The sequence below is a fragment of the Culex pipiens genome, chromosome 1 (assembly GCF_016801865.2).
Source record: "Culex pipiens pallens isolate TS chromosome 1, TS_CPP_V2, whole genome shotgun sequence".
NCBI lineage: Eukaryota > Metazoa > Arthropoda > Insecta > Diptera > Culicidae > Culex > Culex pipiens.
Genome location: NC_068937.1, coordinates 79,314,542 through 79,336,481, shown reverse-complemented (window position 1 = coordinate 79,336,481; position 21,940 = coordinate 79,314,542). Strand labels below are relative to the sequence as shown.

Sequence of the window (21,940 nt, the reverse complement as noted above, 5' to 3'; positions counted from 1 at the left end):
GAGTTCAAACTGTTATTTTTGCCTTTGGATTATTTAGATAATCTGAAATTTAACTTTATTATTTTTTTAATATTTGTTTTTTTTTAAATCGCCTAAATTTATCCCAAATTTAATATTTGTAGTTGTTCGAAACGTAGCTCAATAGATCACAACAAAAGCTTTCAAATGAAGCTTAAAACAAATAATTATGTTCAATTATCGATTCTCTATGATTTTTTGAACATTGGCCGATCTTAAACTGTTCCGAATATGTGGGATGAATGTTTCACAAGCTTCTACTCCACACCTGTTCGCTATAAAAAGCTTATATCAACCCTTGCAAAGCTTTATATCAATCCTAAGCTGCTTTGCTTTCTGCTTCAAACCTCAACACTCGTGTATTAGTGCTTTGCTTGTTCCCAGAGCACACCATGCAGACATTCGCAAAGTCTACCAACCAACCGAACCGGCCCACTGGTTTTGGTTCCAGCTGCCCGTATACAGGTCCGTCCGAGTTCATGCCCCTTTTCCAGCCACAGCCACTGTGTACGATCGTTCTCTTCCGCGCTCACACACCACCATCAACCAATCGGTCGGTGGTATTATTACACCTGAGCAAACTCATACAGCGACAAACCCGCCGTGTGCAGGTTCATGGAAGTGTTGCAAAGAGAGTCTCTTCTAGTTTCGGTTCGGGACGCGTGGAACGTAGACACACGGTGGAATTTGCAGCTGGCTCGTTTGGACTCCTCTTCTTCGTGCTGATCGCCGACTCTGTCCTTTGTATATCTACGGTACGAGCGACAAGTGTTGATCGCGGCTTAATTGTGTCTTGTTATTGTTATAGTTAGGGAGGAATAATGGTTACACGTTGAAAGAGACGCCTTAGTTGTCCGATAGTCGGAGTAGTGTTGACCACTGTCTCGGGTTGCTTTTGTTCTGCGGCGGTGAAGTGCAGATTGCAAAAAAAACGCGTTCACAAGTGCTTTGGTGAACGTTCAGCCCCAAAAAATTAGTGACCAATTCAAGTCGCCTCAATTGAGTGTTTGTTCAACGGGGGTGTTTTAAGGAAGAATGCGGCCTTGCACGCGTGACCGCGTTCGAGAACGTACCAAATTGACCATCCGCTTCAGTGATTCAAGTGTTTAGTTTTGGCTACCTTCACGGACAGGACAGAACCGTTTGTTATCTTATCATCACCGTCCTGTCCGCAATTGAGTACAGCGATAAGCGGCCCCATTGAAACGTGAATTACTCATTAGATATCGACCCAACGACCACCTGATAGTGATTGGCTGCGATATCGCTTTCCCAGGTGACAGAAGAGTGGACAGAGAACATCGCCGCTGGCGTCGTTACAACAATCCTTCGCTGATGTCATGAACATGGACCGCCGTCAAGTTTCTGTCAACTCAGCTCGTACTTGAGTGTACTTGGAGTGCCGAAAAAACGCAAGCTGAAATGTAACACCCAACTCTGCACTACGGTGCGAACGAACCATACTTGTATTCCCATTCAGATTGGTTGGTCAGACTTGAGGCTCGAGAGCGTTTGTAGAATAGCAGTACTGGTTATTAGCGCTAACCGCGCAAAGATCAGGTTGGAAAGTTGCACCACCTCCCCCAATACTGAATATGCTCATACCAGTACAGTACAATCTCGATTATCTGGAAATTGCATAATTTTGAAAGAATTGGCAGAATTTTGGCAGTCAAAACTAAACTTTTCAATTAATCGACTCCACCTAATCAAATCCCAATCTACGAAAGATCTAATCTACAGTAAGATGTTGGAACAAAGTATCGCTATTTGGGCACCTACAGACACACATCTTGCGGGCGAGTGCGAGAATTACTGAAACGGAAAAATGGCTTCAATTGCTGCTGTTGCTGCTTTAAACCCAGCACACCAAATGGCTCTTTGATTATTCCGACAAAACACCGTTTTAAGTTGTGCGCGCACGCTCAAGTGTGCACCTCTGGAGGTGGCTGATTTGGGAGTGATTTTAATGTGAGCACAAAGTGCGTAATGCAGGGCTTTTGAGGCTTGAATTAGTTTGCATTCAGAATATAACAAATTATGTCATGTTAAATATGTTAGTAGCAAACTCTGTTAAAATAAAAATAAATATAGATTAAATTCATCAAATCTCATGCAAAACATAACTTTTGATGCATTTTCCTCATTATTAGGTAATTTTATGTTGAATTTTGAATGATTGGTACGATTTTTGCATTACCTATCAAACGATGCAAAAAATTGGCTCCGAAAGTCATTTGCGTCTTAACCCTCTACGGACCAAATTTTTTTTTCGAAGTTTTTATTTTTCCCGGGTTCAGGAGCCACCTTCTATCATAACGTTTTTTTCATGTTTGTAATTTGTAATTTTTTCATGTTTGTACAGTCACTTTTTCAATTTTTTGCTTGTTTTTCTGTTATAGTACGGCACCATTATCATTTAAATTGTAAAAAATGCGTAGAGGCATAGTCTGGGACCCTACAAAAAATACGGCGTACTTCTTTTTATTTAAAATAAAGGAAATGTTAGAAAAAACACAGCCAAAGTTGACCCCTAAAAAAATTGGCAAAGTTACAATAAACAATGCAACGAGTTGCAAACAACAGTTTTTTTATTCCTAAAAACACCCTTTGAAAGAGGATTTAAGTCGAACGATCTTGTGTTAAGTCAGTTCAACGTTCAAATCAAAATAATATTGAAAAGAGTAACTAAAACAAGTGCTGAAAAGTCAAACTTTATAGAAACCATTTGAGTGCTGAAAATTAGAACTTTAAAGTCCTTGTATCTAAAAGTATTAAATTTCGATTTAGTTATTTCGTGTGGATAATAGTAGTTTATGCAACAAGTTGCAAAAAGATGATTTTTTCAGCACGAGTCGTACATTTATCCAACGAGGTTCACCGAGTTGGATAAATACGACGAGTGCTGAAAAAATCAAGTTTTGCAACGAGTTCCATACAACATTTTTGCAATTTCGAAAAACACCCATTGAGTGAAATTTTAAGTCGAATTTTCATGTATTTTGTCAATAAATCGTTTAAATCAAAAAATTTCAGTGCTGAAAAGTAGAACTTTTCAGCATTTATTTTGAAAAGTGTTGCTATTCGATTCTGTTATTTTTGGTACAGAAAAGTAGGCTATTTCGTCGTTCAAGAATGACAGGAAAAGTAAGTAGTTTCACGACGGAATTGCAAAAAAGTTGTTTTCAAAAATTCTAAAAAAATCTTACTAGTTTATATTTTCAACATTGAACATTTGATGTAATAATTTGAGTCAAATAAAAAACAAAACAAAACTTAAAAACAATGTTGCTTAAATACGAATAAGGCAAAATATTTTAAAGTCTGATATCCCTGTCTTATATTTGGAGCATAAGTTGAATATACGTGCACAGATTCATGATATGATTTTCTTTCGGTTTTACGATTTTGTTAAACTTTTTTTTAATACGAATTTGAAGGTTATCTAGTTCCTTGTAAATAATTTCTTACGATTTTTGTTTAATTAAAAAAAAATTATGAATGACCACAATTTTGTACAAAATCATCGAGCTAGGACCGATTTAGTAAAATGTTCAAAAACATCGTGTTTTAATCAGGCTGTATTATAAGTTCATGAGTTTAAAGGGACCGTTGCAAATATTTTTCATAGATTATGTTTGCCCCTTTTTCAGAAAACAGCAAAATTTGAATGAAATTAGAAGCAAACAGAAATATTTTGAGCATTAGTCAAATTTCGAATAAGTGAAATTTCTATGTTTTTTTTACTTCACCATCCCGGTACGAGAATAGAACTCACGCAAAAAATTAAGAGGAACAAATTGTTAACTCCTTTATTTGACGTCCTAGCCGAATGGTGTCTTGGGAGTTGTTGTGCTATATTTTAAAGTTATTAAAATCCAGGGTGATGACATTCCAGGGTGTCAACCAAAATCTAAATTTGTTGTGTGACGTTTTAGGGCTTTTGTATCTTTGGCAAAGTGTTGTGTGACGTTTTAGGGCTTTTGTATCTTTGGCAAAGTTGTAGAGGAGATAATTTCATAAAAGTTTTTCGAAGAAGCTAAATTTCTAGCCTTTGATCTACACGAGATATACGACATTTTTGCAAAAAATGATCAAAAAAGAACTTTTTTGGTGATTATTCAAAAGTTTAGCATTTTAGCGGTCTAAGACAGCCAAATGTTATAAGCCTTTTATTGAGGATTTATAATTATTTTTTAAAGTGATTTTGAGCATATTTTCAAGTTTATGTGTTTTCAAAATGGCACATTTTGGCGCAAAACCAAACAAAGCATCTGAAAGTTCACATTTTCAACTACATTTCCGTTTCCATGTCGTCAGCTGTGTGCTATCTTGTGACATAGACCATTTTGGTCGAAAATGAGTTAATGATGACGTTTTGCTATACATAACAAACGCTACAAGATGCTTTAATCCGATTTTGGAAACTCGCTTCCGTTTCCCGGATATCGCAATACACACTTGTGACATAGACCAATTTATCATCAAAATGATCGTGCACACTTGTGACACGTCATACATGGTGTTGGAAAATGTGGAAAAATTTTCTTGTTTTTCACAAATTTATGTTGATACACATTTTCTGAAGGCAATGCAATCTTTTGTTTTTGAAAATATACTGATTAAGTCGGTTAAACTATTGATTTAAGTCTATTTTAGTTTGTATGGAAATTCTGTGCACATTTGTGACACGTAGTACAATTTTACATTCGAAACACACTTGTGACACGTGCTTTTCAGATTTTTGTTTACATAATTTACTGTATCTTCTAACTGGTGTAACCGAATTAGTTGAAACTTGGAGCGTTTGTTAAGCGATAGTACTCGAACCGATTGCTTCAAAAAGTTTGACTCTATCATTAATAGTTTTGAAAATATTTATCATCAAACTTTAAAAATCGATTTTCTCGAAAAGTACTAAATGGTCGTTGTCACAAGATAGCACACAGCCGACGATGTCTTTCGGTGTCTGTTGATTTGACAGTTTTTAATAAATTTAATTATTATTTTAATAAGTAATCATATTGAAAACGAGGTAACAATCGGTAAATTATTGGGTAAGTGATTGATGTTTATAGTAAATACATTTTTTATGAAAAACACACGACAAACATTCTAACATGATGAGTGAAAGCATGTTTAGGCCTAAAATATTATGAATTAAAATGTATTTTTTTTTTTCATTGAAATAAAGTAATTTCCATTTCCATTCTTAATCAATTCAGAATGTTTGTCGCTCTTCAACAACTTGTCTAAAACTTTGCCGAAGACATCAATGCCCTAAACTGTCATCAAAAAAGTGAGATTTTGGTTGACTGTTTGTCAATAACTTAAAAAAAAGCCCTTGGCCACCGGGACCTTTTAGGATCAAACCCAGGTCGACTGGGTGAGAGGCAACTACGCTTACCCCTACACCACGGGTCCCGGCATTAAATTATTTCTTTTTTCAAATTTTCGTTTTTATCATCGCCCTTCGTCATGGACACGGCGAAAACAGACGACTTCAAAATCGAAATAAGCATGATGGTTTAATTTTTGTAACATCAAGAATCCAAATAATGAAAAAAGTTTACGAGATATCAAAAACATGAAATAAAATTTTGCACTGAAATTTTCACAGCAATTGTAATTATAAAGCCACACGAAGACCACTTTAATACGAAATCGTTTGAACAACCGAAATTAGCCTTATCTACGATCTGCCTCCCTTTCAGTGCACGAATAATGACCACAAGTAACAAAACCATTCCAGCGGCTCGACGGCGACATAACCTGGACGAACCCCTCTTCCGCGAATTAACCGCGGTGGTGTCAATGAGCTCACCACATTGTACTATGGGTCCAATTTTTATGTTGAACTTGTCCCAAACCCAACGGTCGGCTATAGTCTAATGTTTTTGGTGAAAATTTGAGCCCAATGAGTCAACATTCTGAAAAGAAAAGAGGAAACCAAAATAAACTGAAAAATTGACCAACAGTTTCCCAAACACAACCGGCGAGGAACCCGGCTCTTTCATTGTGGTTCCTCTCTCTAGACGAACAGTTCGGAGTGCGGAAAGTGAGTTGCAACGTCATCATGTGCGCTGCCAGTCAGAACCGTAATTACCCTACAATATTCATTTGTATGAATAATTAGGGTTTCCAGGAAAATTTGTGTGAAAATTTTGTAATTTCAACTTCAACATTTTGTTACAAATTTAAATCAAAAGATTAATATGTTTTTTTGAAAGTTGGTCACCCTACCCAAAAACGTGCACGTCTGACCACCAGAACAGAGAGTGTTTTCGGGGGAGTGCTTTCAGTTTTTTTGGCAAATTGTGGCCCCGGAAGGCTTCAACAGGCATGGTCTCTGTGGCTCATGTACAATGTACGCTGTTGATCGTGCACATTTATCGCATAAGCGGCCGTGTAGGCACTCCATAATGGCTCCGGATGAGTGATGGATTACTTACGGACGGGCACGAAATGGGAACCGATGCCGGCGGGTGGCTTGGGAAAGGAAACAGGTTTTGCTGGGAGTTTTTTTTTCATCTACTTTGCTTGATTCGAGAAAGAAATTGTATCATTGCATGTCTCGTGTGTGTGTGTGAGCGCGCGCCAAAGCAAAGCTGCTTTGCAGACCAATTTGTCCAAATTTGTTGGAAAATGAGTGCAAAATATCAATTGCTCTGGTGGAGAAATCAGTGTCAAATAGACAGGTGTTTTGGTCACAATTATTCAAATTACGTTTTTAGCTGTCTATTCTTTTTGAATCAGTTTGGAAATTTCTGTTTTATTTTTATAACTGTTGAGTAGTATTCTCCAATTTCAATTAAAAAAAAAACAGCAATTTCAAACGCTTTGTAAACCTCTAGCCACCTGATGATTGTGATTGTGAAACGATTTGAAAGCATGATTATAACATTTGGCAAACTGGAAACAAAACCTGAATAGCAAGTTGATTCAACTTTATTAGTCGCACAATCAAATTATATCATCTGAAACCTGTCTGGCTTCCCCAACAAAAGGGACTTGCAATTATTGGAACCCCATATATTGCGCCCGTTTCAACCTTTTCGTGGCTATTTTCATGCAAATTTTCATCAGTTATGCTCCGAAGGTTTATTACCATTTCACGCTGTAATTACAATCGTAGCCAGAGTCCGTGAGTGAGGTTATGGCTCCCTCACTTTGTCATAAAACATCAATCGAAATTTGTCTCTTAATTGAGAACGCTGATCTGATTACTTAACAGCATTTGGAAAGCGACTAATCTCGAGGCGTTTCCCCTTGCGCGAACCATGGCTTGACCATAAACCAAAAAGCGAAATAGATCATCGACAGTCCGTTACGCTGAAACTATACACTACACAGACTCAAAACAAACCCCAAAATGTGGCTACCCGCCAGCGCAACGATCGAAACGAGATTTCGCGAATAAATTAGTGCTATTAAACACGACAAGTCTGGGGCATGATTTTCCATCCGGATTAAACGAGCGCTCGCAAACAACGATCTGGCGGCCGCAGGGAGGTGTGAGATCGTTTGAATACAGTCGGGCAAAAAGAATGGTGCTTTTTTTGTTAGTTTTAACAGTAACTCTAATGCCTCGCCGATATGCTTTGGGGGGCTGTTGTGTTTGTTTACCTTCTCATTTGAGTGGTTCTCTGAAGATTCGGAAGTTTTATTATGTTCAAAAATAAGACAAGATTAAAATTAGTCAGAAAGGCGAAAACGTGAATTTGCAAGATTTTGAGTTTTATGCAAACCATTACGTTTTCACAAATCGACTTTCTTTGTATTTCTTGATATGGCTAAAACTTTGTCGACGCATTCCCTATGTCAAGAGAAGCTATTTAGTATCATTCGTTTTCCATACAAGTTTCCAATGGAATACCCGATTCGAGTGGTAGTTTGACAGTTCGCTCCATAAGAAATACATTGCTCACTACCAATCGCGTCGGGTACTCCATTGTGCGGGCCGTCGTACAAAATAAATTGGCATATAAACATTCGAAATTTGTATTTTGAGAAGGAACTTTCTGATCAAATTGATGTCTTCGGTAAAGTTGTAGCACGGTGTCCAAAATACCGTTATTATAAAATAAACACCCATTCACCCACCCAGATTTATACACCATTCGATTGGTATGACCTTAGAGCACCTCTGACTCAGAGGCTCTGAGTGAAATATGAAATTGTTTGTCGTACCAGTTTTCGAGTTACGCCCTTTTAAAAATGATAGAATCGATTTTTCATGATTTTCTCATACATGCAACCTCGAAATCCATGAAAAAGTCAACTTAAATACACTTACAGTATGTAAAAAAAGTATTTACACCCCTTGGGCACTATGCGCATATTGTGATGAAACATCTAAACAATTTAATGTTGACAGAAACCTAGTACTATGTTTTGTTCAGAAACTCATGCCAGACATTTTGCTAGAAAAAGCTCATGAAAAGTTGATTTCTATAAAAAGTTATATAACAAATACTATTACGAAAATAAAAAAGGTGCAAAAAAAGTTTGTACACCTTTCGAAAAATTAACATAAATAATGTTATTTGTTGACAAATCACCATAAATCCAGTCTCCCAACTCCAAATAGGCATCCTTGACTGATTAAAAAAATAATTTGGATTGAATATAAAGTTTACTAACTACTTAGTATAAAAGTTTATATAACTCTCGAAATTCTATATAAAACTTATCTTAACTTAATTTTGCAAACTTTTAATTCAAGTAAATGTCAATATATTACCATAGATTTGCTTAGTAAACATGTTGGAGTGGGTATAACACCGTTTTGGGGGTATTTGTATCGATAGAATAGATTTTTCGATGGAATTTCGTACCAACCCGGAATTACGTCGTCGGAAAATCCGCCGGCATCTGAACCGGTCCACAATTCACAAGTCAACCTATGTGGCATCAGAAAGGGCATAAAATTTCCGATCTTTTGATACCCATACATCTAGGTTTTCTATAAAACCCACGTTTTTAAATACCTGGGCAAAAAGTAAATTTGATCCACGAAAACAAAAATTACGAAATTCCATACATTTTTGGCAGGTTGCTCAAACGAAACCATAACAACGACTCTTCATACAAATTTGGGGGCTGTCCATAGAAAAGTGCTATGAAAGCATTTGAAAATCTGTACTTCGAGAAAGGATTTTGACAAATTTTACATCTTCTAATTATTTTTTTCAATTTTTTATATGTTTTAGTAGACAAAAGTGCTAATTTTTGAGCCATAGGGTATGAAGGACGTTTTGTTTTTAGCTAAGTTATGATTTTTTTTTGAAAAAAAAACGTTTTTTTAAGTATCGAAATACCCACAAAAAAAAAAACTAAAAAATCAAAAGTAAATTATAGATATCAAAATGAATTCTGAATCGAAAAGTACCTTTGTTTCATTTTGTTAAAGTGCACCGTTTTGAGCTATAGCTATAGTGTATATTTTAATTTTAAAAATGTGTATATACGTCCATCTTTGAAAAACATTATTAGAAAAGCTGAGAAAATTCTCCACAATGTTCATTTTTTGACATTGTTGATCCAACTTTTAGTTGCTGAGATATAACCTTACAAAATTGACCCCCAATTTTCAATTTGTGATATTTTGAAAACCATTGATCAGATTTTCAAAACATGAAACATGTTTAAAAAAATTTCAACCGTCTTAATTTTTTTTTCAGAATTTTGAAATCACTATTTGACCGATTCTTCGGCTCCTTTTAAAAAAAATCCCAAGTTTTTTCCAGCGTTCTGGCTGTAGTGGCAAAATAAATGAAGAAACCCCCCAATGTTATTACATATTTGGAAAGATAATTGATTTTCCTACACGCAAAAAAGTCCGTTCCCGTAAACGTGAACAACGTACCATGAAAATGGAAACAAAGCAAATTTTATGATAAGATTTTGCACCGTGAACAAATGCATGTTTGCAACCGATTTCCATGAACGTTTGTTCACGAAAAACCGTAACGCCAGGTCTGGTTACGTTTTTCCTGTTCTCGTATTTATAAACTTCGTTCATGGTAACAGGAAACAAATCATACATTTGTTCACGCTCATGCGAACAAAAAGCATGAAATTTTCCTTCGGAGAAATTTTGTGGGCGTTGCCACAGCTTTGAAACAGAGGCGAAGAACGTTCAGAAATCATTTAACGGAAAAGTGACAGTTGCAGGGTATCATTCAATTATTACGTGATGAACTGTTTAATTTTGGCCCGGGTACGGATTTATTTATTTGCAATCAGTTATTCGCATACCAAAATTAGATAATTCAACCGAATTTGGATTTTTTGGCCGCAGATGAAAGATACCGAGAACCTGCTTTATTGGAGCAATGCCGACGGAACCTGGTCCAACCTGGCCACTCCGGAACGGGTCACCGGTGCCACTTGGGGACACTTCGGAATTTGCATGGAACCATGTCAAGTGACATATCAAACTTCATCAAATTAAAAACTATGTCCATTCTAAGTGATGCCAACCTTCTGTGGTCCAACCTGGCCACTCCGGAACGGGTCACCGGTAACCGGTGGCCACTTGGGGACACTTCGGAATTTGCATGGAACCATGTCAAGTGACATATCAAACTTCATCAAATTAAAAACTATGACCATTATAAGTGATGCCAACCTTCTGTGGTCCAACCTGGCCACTCCGGAACGGGTCACCGGTAACCGGTGGCCACTTGGGGACACTTCGGAATTTGCAAGGAACCATGGCATGTGACATATCAATATTCATCAAATTAAAAACTATGACCATTATAAGTGATGCCAACCTTTTGTGGTCCAACCTGGCCACTGCGGAACGGGTCACCGGTAACCGGTGGCCACTTGGGGACACTTCGGAATTTGCAAGGAACCATGGCATGTGACATATCAAAATTCAAGAAATTAAAAACTATGACCATTAAAAGTGATGCCAACCTTCTGTGGTCCAACCTGGCCACTCCGGAACGGGTCACCGGTAACCGGTGGCCACTTGGGGACACTTCGGAATTTGAAAGGAACCATGGCATGTGACATATCAAAATTAAAGAAATTATAAACTATGACCATTATAAGTGATACCAACGTTCTCTGGTTCAACCTGGCCACTCTGGAACGGGTCACCGGTAACCGGTGGCCACTTGGGGACACTTCGGAATTTGCAAGGAACCATGGCATGTGACATATCAAAATTAAAGAAATTATAAACTATGGCCATTATAAGTGATGCCAACGTTCTGTGGTTCAACCTAGTCACTCCGGAACGGGTCACCAGTAACCGGTGGCCACTTGGGGACACTTAGGAATTTGCAAGGAACCATGGCATGTGACATATCAAAATTCAAGAAATTAAAAACTATGACCATTAAAAGTGATGCCAACCTTCTGTGGTCCAACCTGGCCACTCCGGAACGGGTCACCGGTAACCAGTGGCCACTTGGGGACACTTCGGAATTTGAAAGGAACCATGGCATGTGACATATCAAAATTAAAGAAATTATAAACTATGACCATTATAAGTGATACCAACGTTCTCTGGTTCAACCTGGCCACTCTGGAACGGGTCACCGGTAACCGGTGGCCACTTGGGGACACTTCGGAATTTGCAAGGAACCATGGCATGTGACATATCAAAATTAAAGAAATTATAAACTATGGCCATTATAAGTGATGCCAACGTTCTGTGGTTCAACCTAGTCACTCCGGAACGGGTCACCAGTAACCGGTGGCCACTTGGGGACACTTAGGAATTTGCAAGGAACCATGGCATGTGACATATCAAAATTCAAGAAATTAAAAACTATGACCATTAAAAGTGATGCCAACCTTCTGTGGTCCAACCTGGCCACTCCGGAACGGGTCACCGGTAACCGGTGGCCACTTGGGGACACTTCGTAATTTGAAAGGAACCATGGCATGTGACATATCAAAATTAAAGAAATTAAAAACTATGACCATTATAAGTGATGCCAACGTTCTCTGGTTCAACCTGGCCAATCTGGAACGGGTCACCGGTAACCGGTGCCACTTGGGGACACTTCGGAATTTGCATGGAACCATGTCAAGTGACATATCAAACTTCATCAAATTAAAAACTATGTCTATCATAAGTGATGCCAACCTTCTCTGGTTCAACCTGGCCAACCCGGAACGGGTCACCGGTAACCGGTGCCACTTGGGGACACTTCGGAATTTGCAAGGAACCATGTCATGTGACATATCAAAATTCATCAAATTGAAAATTACGACTATTTAAAGAAATGTCAACGAACTATGGCCCAACGTCACTTAGAAGTTACAATACAAAGCAATACAAAAATACAAAAATACAAAAATACAAAAATACAAAAATACAAAAATACAAAAATACAAAAATACAAAAAGACAAAAATACAAAAATACAAAAATACAAAAATACAAAAATACAAAAATACAAAAATACAAAAATACAAAAATACAAAAATACAAAAATACAAAAATACAAAAATACAAAAATACAAAAATACAAAAATACAAAAATACAAAAATACAAAAATACAAAAATACAAAAATACAAAAATACAAAAATACAAAAATACAAAAATACAAAAATACAAAAATACAAAAATACAAAAATACAAAAATACAAAAATACAAAAATACAAAAATACAAAAATACAAAAATACAAAAATACAAAAATAAAAAAATACAAAAATACAAAAATACAAAAATACAAAAATACAAAAATACAAAAATACAAAAATACAAAAATACAAAAATACAAAAATACAAAAATACAAAAATACAAAAATACAAAAATACAAAAATACAAAAATACAAAAATACAAAAATACAAAAATACAAAAATACAAAAATACAAAAATACAAAAATACAAAAATACAAAAATACAAAAATACAAAAATACAAAAATACAAAAATACAAAAATACAAAAATACAAAAATACAAAAATACAAAAATACAAAAATACAAAAATACAAAAATACAAAAATACAAAAATACAAAAATACAAAAATACAAAAATACAAAAATACAAAAATACAAAAATACAAAAATACAAAAATACAAAAATACAAAAATACAAAAATACAAAAATACAAAAATACAAAAATACAAAAATACAAAAATACAAAAATACAAAAATACAAAAATACAAAAATACAAAAATACAAAAATACAAAAATACAAAAATACAAAAATACAAAAATACAAAAATACAAAAATACAAAAATACAAAAATACAAAAATACAAAAATACAAAAATACAAAAATACAAAAATACAAAAATACAAAAATACAAAAATACAAAAATACAAAAATACAAAAATACAAAAATACAAAAATACAAAAATACAAAAATACAAAAATACAAAAATACAAAAATACAAAAATACAAAAATATAAAAATACAAAAATACAAAAATACAAAAATACAAAAATACAAAAATACAAAAATACAAAAATACAAAAATACAAAAATACAAAAATACAAAAATACAAAAATACAAAAATACAAAAATACAAAAATACAAAAATACAAAAATACAAAAATACAAAAATACAAAAATACAAAAATACAAAAATACAAAAATACAAAAATACAAAAATACAAAAATACAAAAATACAAAAATACAAAAATACAAAAATACAAAAATACAAAAATACAAAAATACAAAAATACAAAAATACAAAAATACAAAAATACAAAAATACAAAAATACAAAAATACAAAAATACAAAAATACAAAAATACAAAAATACAAAAATACAAAAATACAAAAATACAAAAATACAAAAATACAAAAATACAAAAATATAAAAATACAAAAATACAAAAATACAAAAATACAAAAATACAAAAATACAAAAATACAAAAATACAAAAATACAAAAATAGAAAAATACAAAAAATAATAATACTTGAAATTATATTTGAAATATTTGAAATATTCGAAATATTTGAAATATTTGAAATATTTGAAATATTTGAAATATTTGAAATATTTGAAATATTTGAAATATTTGAAATATTTGAAATATTTGAAATATTTGAAAAATTTGAAATATTTGAAATATTTGAAATATTTGAAATATTTGAAATATTTGAAATATTTGAAATATTTGAAATATTTGAAATATTTGAAATATTTGAAATATTTGAAATATTTGAAATATTTGAAATATTTGAAATATTTGAAATATTTGAAATATTTGAAATATTTGAAATATTTGAAATATTTGAAATATTTGAAATATTTGAAATATTTGAAATATTTGAAATATTTGAAATATTTGAAATATTTGAAATATTTGAAATATTTGAAATATTTGAAATATTTGAAATATTTGAAATATTTGAAATATTTTAAATATTTGAAATATTTTAAATATTTTTAATTTTACTTCAAAATGACAATGGAAATTTAAGTGTTATCATCTGAAATTAATTTAAAATGCATTTTTAGCATGTTTGGGCTGATTTAAAAATGATTTTTTGAAAATTGTAGATGCTTAGAATCGCAAAAAGTTTTTATTCGCTAAAATTTTTGGTTTTCGTAAAATCTTAATTTTTTGAGAACTAATGATTGCAAAACAACTGACCTAGTGTAAAATGCATTTGAAAACACTTTTGACATGCAAATGTTGAGACTATATTTTAAATTTTTGGCCCACAATACCTCCCCCCCCTTCCTTGACCCCGGCCAGAGACGTGGGACAAAAACTTTAAAACTTTATTGCATCGGACTTCTTTGAATACTATAATTATTTGAAATGCTTGAATTACTTAAATTATTGAAACAAAAACTTGAATAACCTTAATTACTTGAAATACATTACATGTACTTGAATTTATCGAAATGCTTCAAATGTTTGAAATGCTCCTCCAACCCCAACTTCCCTACTCCTTCCCTGCGTTGCTTTTCACCATACACAATTTCAACTTATTCCTTGGAACGTGATTTTTCGCTAGACTCCCCCAACAAGCCACGGCCTTCATGCATGAGCCCTTGTGGCCATTTCCCCCTGGCGAAACTTACCTGGACTACACGCCTCCAGAAGTCGAACGATCGAAAACCACAAGCACAAACATTTATTACCAAAGAAAACTTCTTGAAAAATTTCTCTAAAAGTCAACGCACAAGCACATTCCGCCAATCAGCTGGCCAGCACGTCAAAACATGTCTGTTTTGTTTCCAAGCGTTACGGTCGACTTTAAAAAATAACGCAACTTTTCTGCTTTAAACATGGATCACAACTTCGTGAACTAGTTCATAACTTCATGAAGTGCCCATCATGATTTCATGATTTTTGTACCATGATTTCATGAATTTGTTCACGTTTCCATGAACACGCTTGTTTTCTAAATACGTGATTTTTTGTTCATGGCTACGGGAACGCTTTTTTTTGCGTGTACAAAGAAATATCATGCAGAATGAACCATTAAGTACCTGTGCTTCCCCTGAAATAAAAATGTAGCGTGACGGGACAACATCGTAAAACTGGACTTTTAAAAGGCACACTACAAAAATCGCTACAGTTTTGCCAGTTTGATTTTTTAAAACTTTTGCTCTTCTACACATTATCACAAATTAAAAAAACGAATCTTTTGCTCCTTGAACTGAAAGAATTGGTTGAAATTTGAGTTTTTGCCAGCCATTTCTTTTCGTGACGGGACAACGAAAGGAGCAGATTTATGAAAAAACTCCTCTCCCGTTCAATGGCTTGCAGACCATATTTGGTCAATATTCTTGGTTTTTAAGGTAAGAAAACGCATTTAAAGCACATTGCAATTATTGAATCATAATTAAAATGATTTTTTTCATATTAAAAACCACATTGAAAATTGAAAAAAGTGACATTTTGGTGTAGCTTCGCTAAGAATCGGTCATTTACATTTCAATATGCATGCCCCAAATATTATGATTTAAAAACCCTTTCGAATTGTAAGTTGCGATTTTAAAAATTCGGAAATTTTTTTTTTTAAGGTGTTGGCAAACTTGCAGGTTATGAAAAATGCTACAATCTGATAAAAATACTTATTTTTTAAATATTTTTTTCTCACTATAAAAACAACTTTTAGCCTTTGCTGTTTTACATTTTAGTAGACTATAGGAACTTTTTGTTTTTCGCCAAAATATGTTTTTCTTAATGAGTGTGAAAATAAACACAAAAATCATGAAAAGTCGATTTGCAAAATTCAAAAGAATTGCTAAACTTTAAAAAGTTAAAAAATTATTTTTTTTTCCTGAAAAACAAAGGCGATTTCCCAGAGAATCGCCCATTTCTGGCCCCGGCTTTTCCAGCCGGGAAATTATCTCTTCTAGCGGTGCATTCAATTTTAATTTGCCTATGGTTCGAGAGTTCAATTATGTTACCAGCCAGTCAAGCTAGCCAAGTTGTGTTTCAGCTTATTTCACACGTGTTCAACACGAGTGCGTAGTAGGGTACACGTTTTAGCGCGGGTGTCCATGTCTATCGAGATCGAGTGAAGATCACAAACTGCAAGGAGGGAACATTTTGCAAGTAGTCGAGATTACCTTACAGAAGAAAGTGATATCGCAGCCAATGTGTAACGCCCGTTGCTCAACACCGTCTTGAGTACAGTAGCGTATATCGTAACAAGCACTTGATGAATTTATATTTTATTTTACCCTTACAACGAAGATTCTGCGCGACTGATATAGTGTTGAAGTTAGATGAGCTTTAATTCGCTCATCAGAGCCGGTAAAGTTGCGGTGCAGTGAACCGGAGCGGAGTGTCTCGTGTAGTGTCTTATACCTTAAGTAAGTGACTGTGAGCATTATGCAAAAGATGGAAGGGATGGGAACGAACGTTGCTTTGTGAAAAAAACTCTGAGTCGAAAAATCCAAGACCCAAGTGTGGCTCAATGAAAGCGGAAGTGACGAGCTAGCAGATAACGGGAAACGATGTCATCGGATCGGATACACAGGTGAGTTATTTGGATTTTTGTTTGTTTGCTTTGTGCTAAATTTTATTAGAGTGAAAGTCTGGTTTGATTTTCGAAGCGATTTTGAATGCGTTGACTAATTAAAGTTGCGCTTTTAGGCGGTCAGAGACACTTCTGAAAAATTATCATTAATTTATGTCATTCATTAAACAAAATTATGAATAATGTTAGCTTAGTTTGCTTCAGATATTTATACTATTTTCTTATTAAATAAGTTCAAAAATTGAAATTACAGGCCACGGTTTCAACACATCAATGAAAAAAGTGTTTTGAAATGCATTACACATCGGTCCAGTTGTTTTGTAATCAAAAGTTCCAAAAATTGCGTTGACAAAAAAAATGTGCTAGAAAAAAAAAATTGCGGTGATGTACATTGAAATTCCATAAAAGTTCAAAATATTTTTAAACGAGCCCAAACATTCTAAATATGATTGTCAATCCAGAATAGGGTATTTTAGATTGTTTTCAGTTGATTAGACTTCTATTTCTATTAAAATTTTCAAGATTTTTGAGAAAAATGTTTTTTTTGCCCCCTTTGATTTTCAAAGGAGGGGGCGACAAAAACTTTGAAAAATATTTGCAACGGTCTTACCTATTTGGTAAAAAAAACACATGTTTATAATTTAGGATTTGTTGAAAGATTGATGTTTTCATATCTGAAATAAAATAATAATTATGTGATTCTTTTCAATTTTTCTAAAATAATTGCATAAGTTTCATAATGACAAGAAACTTTTTTTTCATTAACGCAGAAAAACGCGAAAAATTTTCAATCAAAATTACTGTTCATAATCTTTTTTTATGTTTTAAAACAATTACATTTTTTTACGCCTGAGAGAATACAATACTCACAAAAAATATTGTTTAAACCTCATATTTTCAACCTTTTTTAAAAAAAAAAGAACGATAAGTGTAGAAACGTAACGCAATCGTGATACACGGTTATATTTAATGATAAATACATATTTTTCAAATAAATCTCAAAACCTCTCAGAAAATAAAAAAAAAATAAAAATTGTCAAAAAATTGTCAATGTTTTTTCAAGGTCAGTTTAGTTTAAAAAAAAAACAAAGTACTTACAAAAAAATATTTAAAAATGTAATTGAAGAAAATGCAAAAACAAACCAGGAAATCATTCAATGAATCATGAAACTATTGCAATTTATATTTACACATTTACAAATTAGAATTTATAGAATTTTAAGAATTAAAATGTTTAAAATATTTTTAAAAGAATTTAAAGAAATTTAAAAATTAAAAAAATATAAAAATTTTAAAATTTTTATAAAATTTTAAGAATGTAAAGAATTAAAAAATAAGAATTAAAAAACCAAGAGTTTAAAAAATTTTACGAGTTTTAAGAATTTTAAAATTTTTAAAAATTTTAAGAATTAAAAAAAATTAAGAGTTTTAAGAATTTTAAGAATTTTAAAAATTTTAAGAATTTTAAGAATTTTAAGAATTTTAAGAATTTTAAGAATTTTAAGAATTTTAAGAATTTTAAGAATTTTAAGAATTTTAAGAATTTCAAGAATTTTAAGAATTTTAAGAATTTTAAGAATTTTAAGAATTTTAAGAATTTTAAGAATTTTAAGAATTTTAAGAATTTTAAGAATTTTAAGAATTTTAAGAATTTTAAGAATTTTAAGAATTTTAAGAATTTTAAGAATTTTAAGAATTTTAAGAATTTTAAGAATTTTAAGAATTTTAAGAATTTTAAGAATTTTAAGAATTTTAAGAATTTTAAGAATTTTAAGAATTTTAAGAATTTTAAGAATTTTAAGAATTTTAAGAATTTTAAGAATTTTAAGAATTTTAAGAATTTTAAGAATTTTAAGAATTTTTAAGAATTTTTAAGAATTTTAATAATTTTAAGAATTTTAAGAATTTTAAGAATTTTAAGAATTTTAAGAATTTTAAGAATTTTAAGAATTTTAAGAATTTTAAGAATTTTAAGAATTTTAAGAATTTTAAGAATTTTAAGAATTTTAAGAATTTTAAGAATTTTAAGAATTTTAAGAATTTTAATAATTTTAAGAATTTTAAGAATTTTAAAAAATTTAAGAATTTTAAGAATTTTAAGAATTTTAAGAATTTTAAGAATTTTAAGAATTTTAAGAATTTTAAGAATTTTAAGAATTTTAAGAATTTTAAGAATTTTAAGAATTTTAAGAATTTTAAGAATTTTAAGAATTTTAAGAATTTTAAGAATTTTAAGAATTTTAAGAATTTTAAGAATTTTAAGAATTTTAAGAATTTTAAAAATTTTAAGAATTTTAAGAATTTTAAGAATTTTAAGAATTTTAAGAATTTTAAGAATTTTAAAAATTTTAAAAATTTTAAGAATTTAAAGAATTTTAAAAATTTTAAGAATTTTAAGAATTTTAAGAATTTTAAGAATTTATGGAATTTATAGAATTCATGGAATTTAAAGAATTTAAAGTATTTGAAAAGTTAAAGAATTCAAATTATTTTAAGAATTTGAGGAATTTTAAGAATTTTTACGTGTACGGGTTAAGATTCGCTTCAAATATTGTCAAGCTAGTTATTTAAAAATAATGGCCTGCGTTTATCATTTTGAGTTCGTTAATTTAATCTAACTTAAACTATACGGACTGAAAGCTGAAAAAAATTCTTGAAAAAAATTACAAAAGCAGTATATGATCCTAAATTAATGCCTTCAACATTCATTTCCCTTTCCTCCAGGGCGGCCAAGGATGGCCTGCTGGACGTGCTCAAGGAGACGACCCGGGCCGAGGCCAACTCCAAAGACTCGGACGGGATGACGCCGGTGCTGTGGGCGGCCTTCGAGGGCCGGCTCGAGGCACTGAAACTACTAGTCGGACGGGGGTAAGGGCGGGATTCTTTGTTTGCTGGAATAAATGACTAACTCGGACGTTTGAATCTTTCAGTGGTGATCCAGACAAGTCGGACCAGTTTGGCAACACGGCGCTGCACTTGGCCTCCGCCAAGGGCCACATGCAGTGCGTGGACTTTCTGGTTCAGTTTGGGGTGAATCTGTACGCGCTGGATATTGATCACCACAGTGCGCAGGATTTGGCCGCGATCAACAATCGGGACAACATTTTGCGGTATTTGGACGCGGCGGCTGGGAATCTGGAGGTGGTTGATAAGTGAGAGGTTTGAGATGTTAGGTACGAAGATGGAATTAAACTTTTTGATTTATTTTTTAAGGAAAAAGGTTCGCGATATGAAGGAGCAGGCAAAGAAGAAGTCAGAGAAGAAAGCGCGAGAGTTTGCTAAGAAGCAACAAAAGAGTGATCAAACGAATGATGACGACACCAGGATTAGACCACATCGACCATCAAACGTGCTGCAAAAGTTGAAGCACAAGATTTGGTCCGGCAGTCAGGGTAACCTGAAGAACTCCCACAAGGACAACGGACATCACAACTCGACTAAATTCAGTGCCCTCGTGGGAGGAACTATGACGGGATCGAGGGGAGCGGTGAAGAAACGGGCCGAGGCGTCCAAGATGAGACAACAGATGGAGAATGGAGGGTTCAAAATCGGTGAGGTGGAGTCAACGGGAAAGCGCAGTGTCCGCTCGATCCAGGGCCTCCAGAGAGATTCGGAGATTTTGTACTGCGGGACGTTCACCTCGTCGGAAGACAACGGCAAACGAGGCAACATCAAGGACGTATTCGACGTGGATTCCAACGGCTACGAAGAGGTCGACGATGACAGCGAGAGTGGAGGATCGAACGTAAAGTTCAACACGATTTCGAGATCGGTGAGCCAGCCGGACTTTCTGGCGAACATGAACGACGACCTGACGAACGATGTGCTGCTGCAGAGCCGGCCCAGTCTCTTCAACCGACCCTCGGGGAACTTTGCTATGACGTGAGGAATCCATAATTTGAGGGTTTGACTTCAAGAACTCAACCTGTCTTCACCTACTTTCAGACGTTCCGTTTCCACCGTGCTGGCACAGCTGGGCAACGAACATTCGGCGAACGAGTCCTCGGACAGCTCGACGAAACCCAAACCAAAGCACGGCCCGATCAAACCGCGCTCGCAGCTGGTCATCTCGGACTCGGAAAGCGAACCGGACAGTTCGGACAACGAGGAGAGCGATGCGATAGCCATGCTGCGGTTTTTGGCGGCCTTCAAGCTGGAAGATTACTATCCAATGTATTTATTTCTTCTATTAAAAAAAAATACAAAATTTACTCAAAATTTCATCTAATTTTAGCTTCCAAAAGAACGAAATCGACATGGAGACGCTGATGCTGCTGACGGAGGGGGACATCAAGTCGCTCGGGCTGCCGATCGGTCCCCATCGAAGGCTCTGCAACGCGATCCACGAGCGGAAGGAAGCGCTCTCCAGTCCGGGCACCATTCTGGACAGTCGTCTGTAAAGGCCGACACGGAATCATGTGATTGTGCATTTAAAAGCGCGCTGCTGCCGTCGAGTGTGTTGCTATTGTGTAGAAATCTGGCTTTTACTTGTAAATATTGAAGTAAATTATTGCAAAATGATTTGTTTTGTTTATTTTGGTTTTAGTTTTTAGCCTGTATTGACCTTCTTTTATTTATTCTTTCTCTATATCGAAGTCTATAGGCTAGTACCTAGTAAGGAGCTCGAGAAGAATTAAGAATTTAAGAATTTAAGAATTTAAGAATTTAAGAATTTAAGAATTTAAGAATTTAAGAATTTAAGAATTTAAGAATTTAATAATTTAATAATTTAAGAATTTAAGAATTTAATAATTTAAGACTTTAGGACTTAAGGATTTTATTTTAGGACTAAAGGACTTTAGGACTTTAGGACTTTAAGAATTTTTCTAACAGCGTTCCTTCTTAGCTCAGTATTCAGCTTATAAGAGCATCTCCACCGCAATTATCTAATTGGGTCCTAAAATGAAGCTTAGATTGCTGATATTTTTGTTTACAGCGATAAAGCTTATTTTTCTGAGTACAATGGCCTTTTGTACGAC

The 21,940-nt window shown here is 33.6% G+C and overlaps 1 protein-coding gene across 1 annotated transcript; it reads left to right on the top strand.

Moving 5' to 3' along the window:
- Positions 1 to 650: 650 nt before the first annotated feature.
- Positions 651 to 21,482, top strand: LOC120430096 (pre-mRNA splicing regulator USH1G-like). Its single transcript, XM_039595184.2, has 7 exons — positions 651 to 773; positions 16,676 to 16,961; positions 19,686 to 19,829; positions 19,892 to 20,113; positions 20,175 to 20,843; positions 20,907 to 21,134; positions 21,196 to 21,482. Exons 2-7 carry the CDS (start codon positions 16,939 to 16,941, stop codon positions 21,359 to 21,361), a joined length of 1,452 nt encoding a protein of 483 aa, XP_039451118.1. The 5' UTR covers positions 651 to 773; positions 16,676 to 16,938; the 3' UTR covers positions 21,362 to 21,482.
- Positions 21,483 to 21,940: the final 458 nt, after the last annotated feature.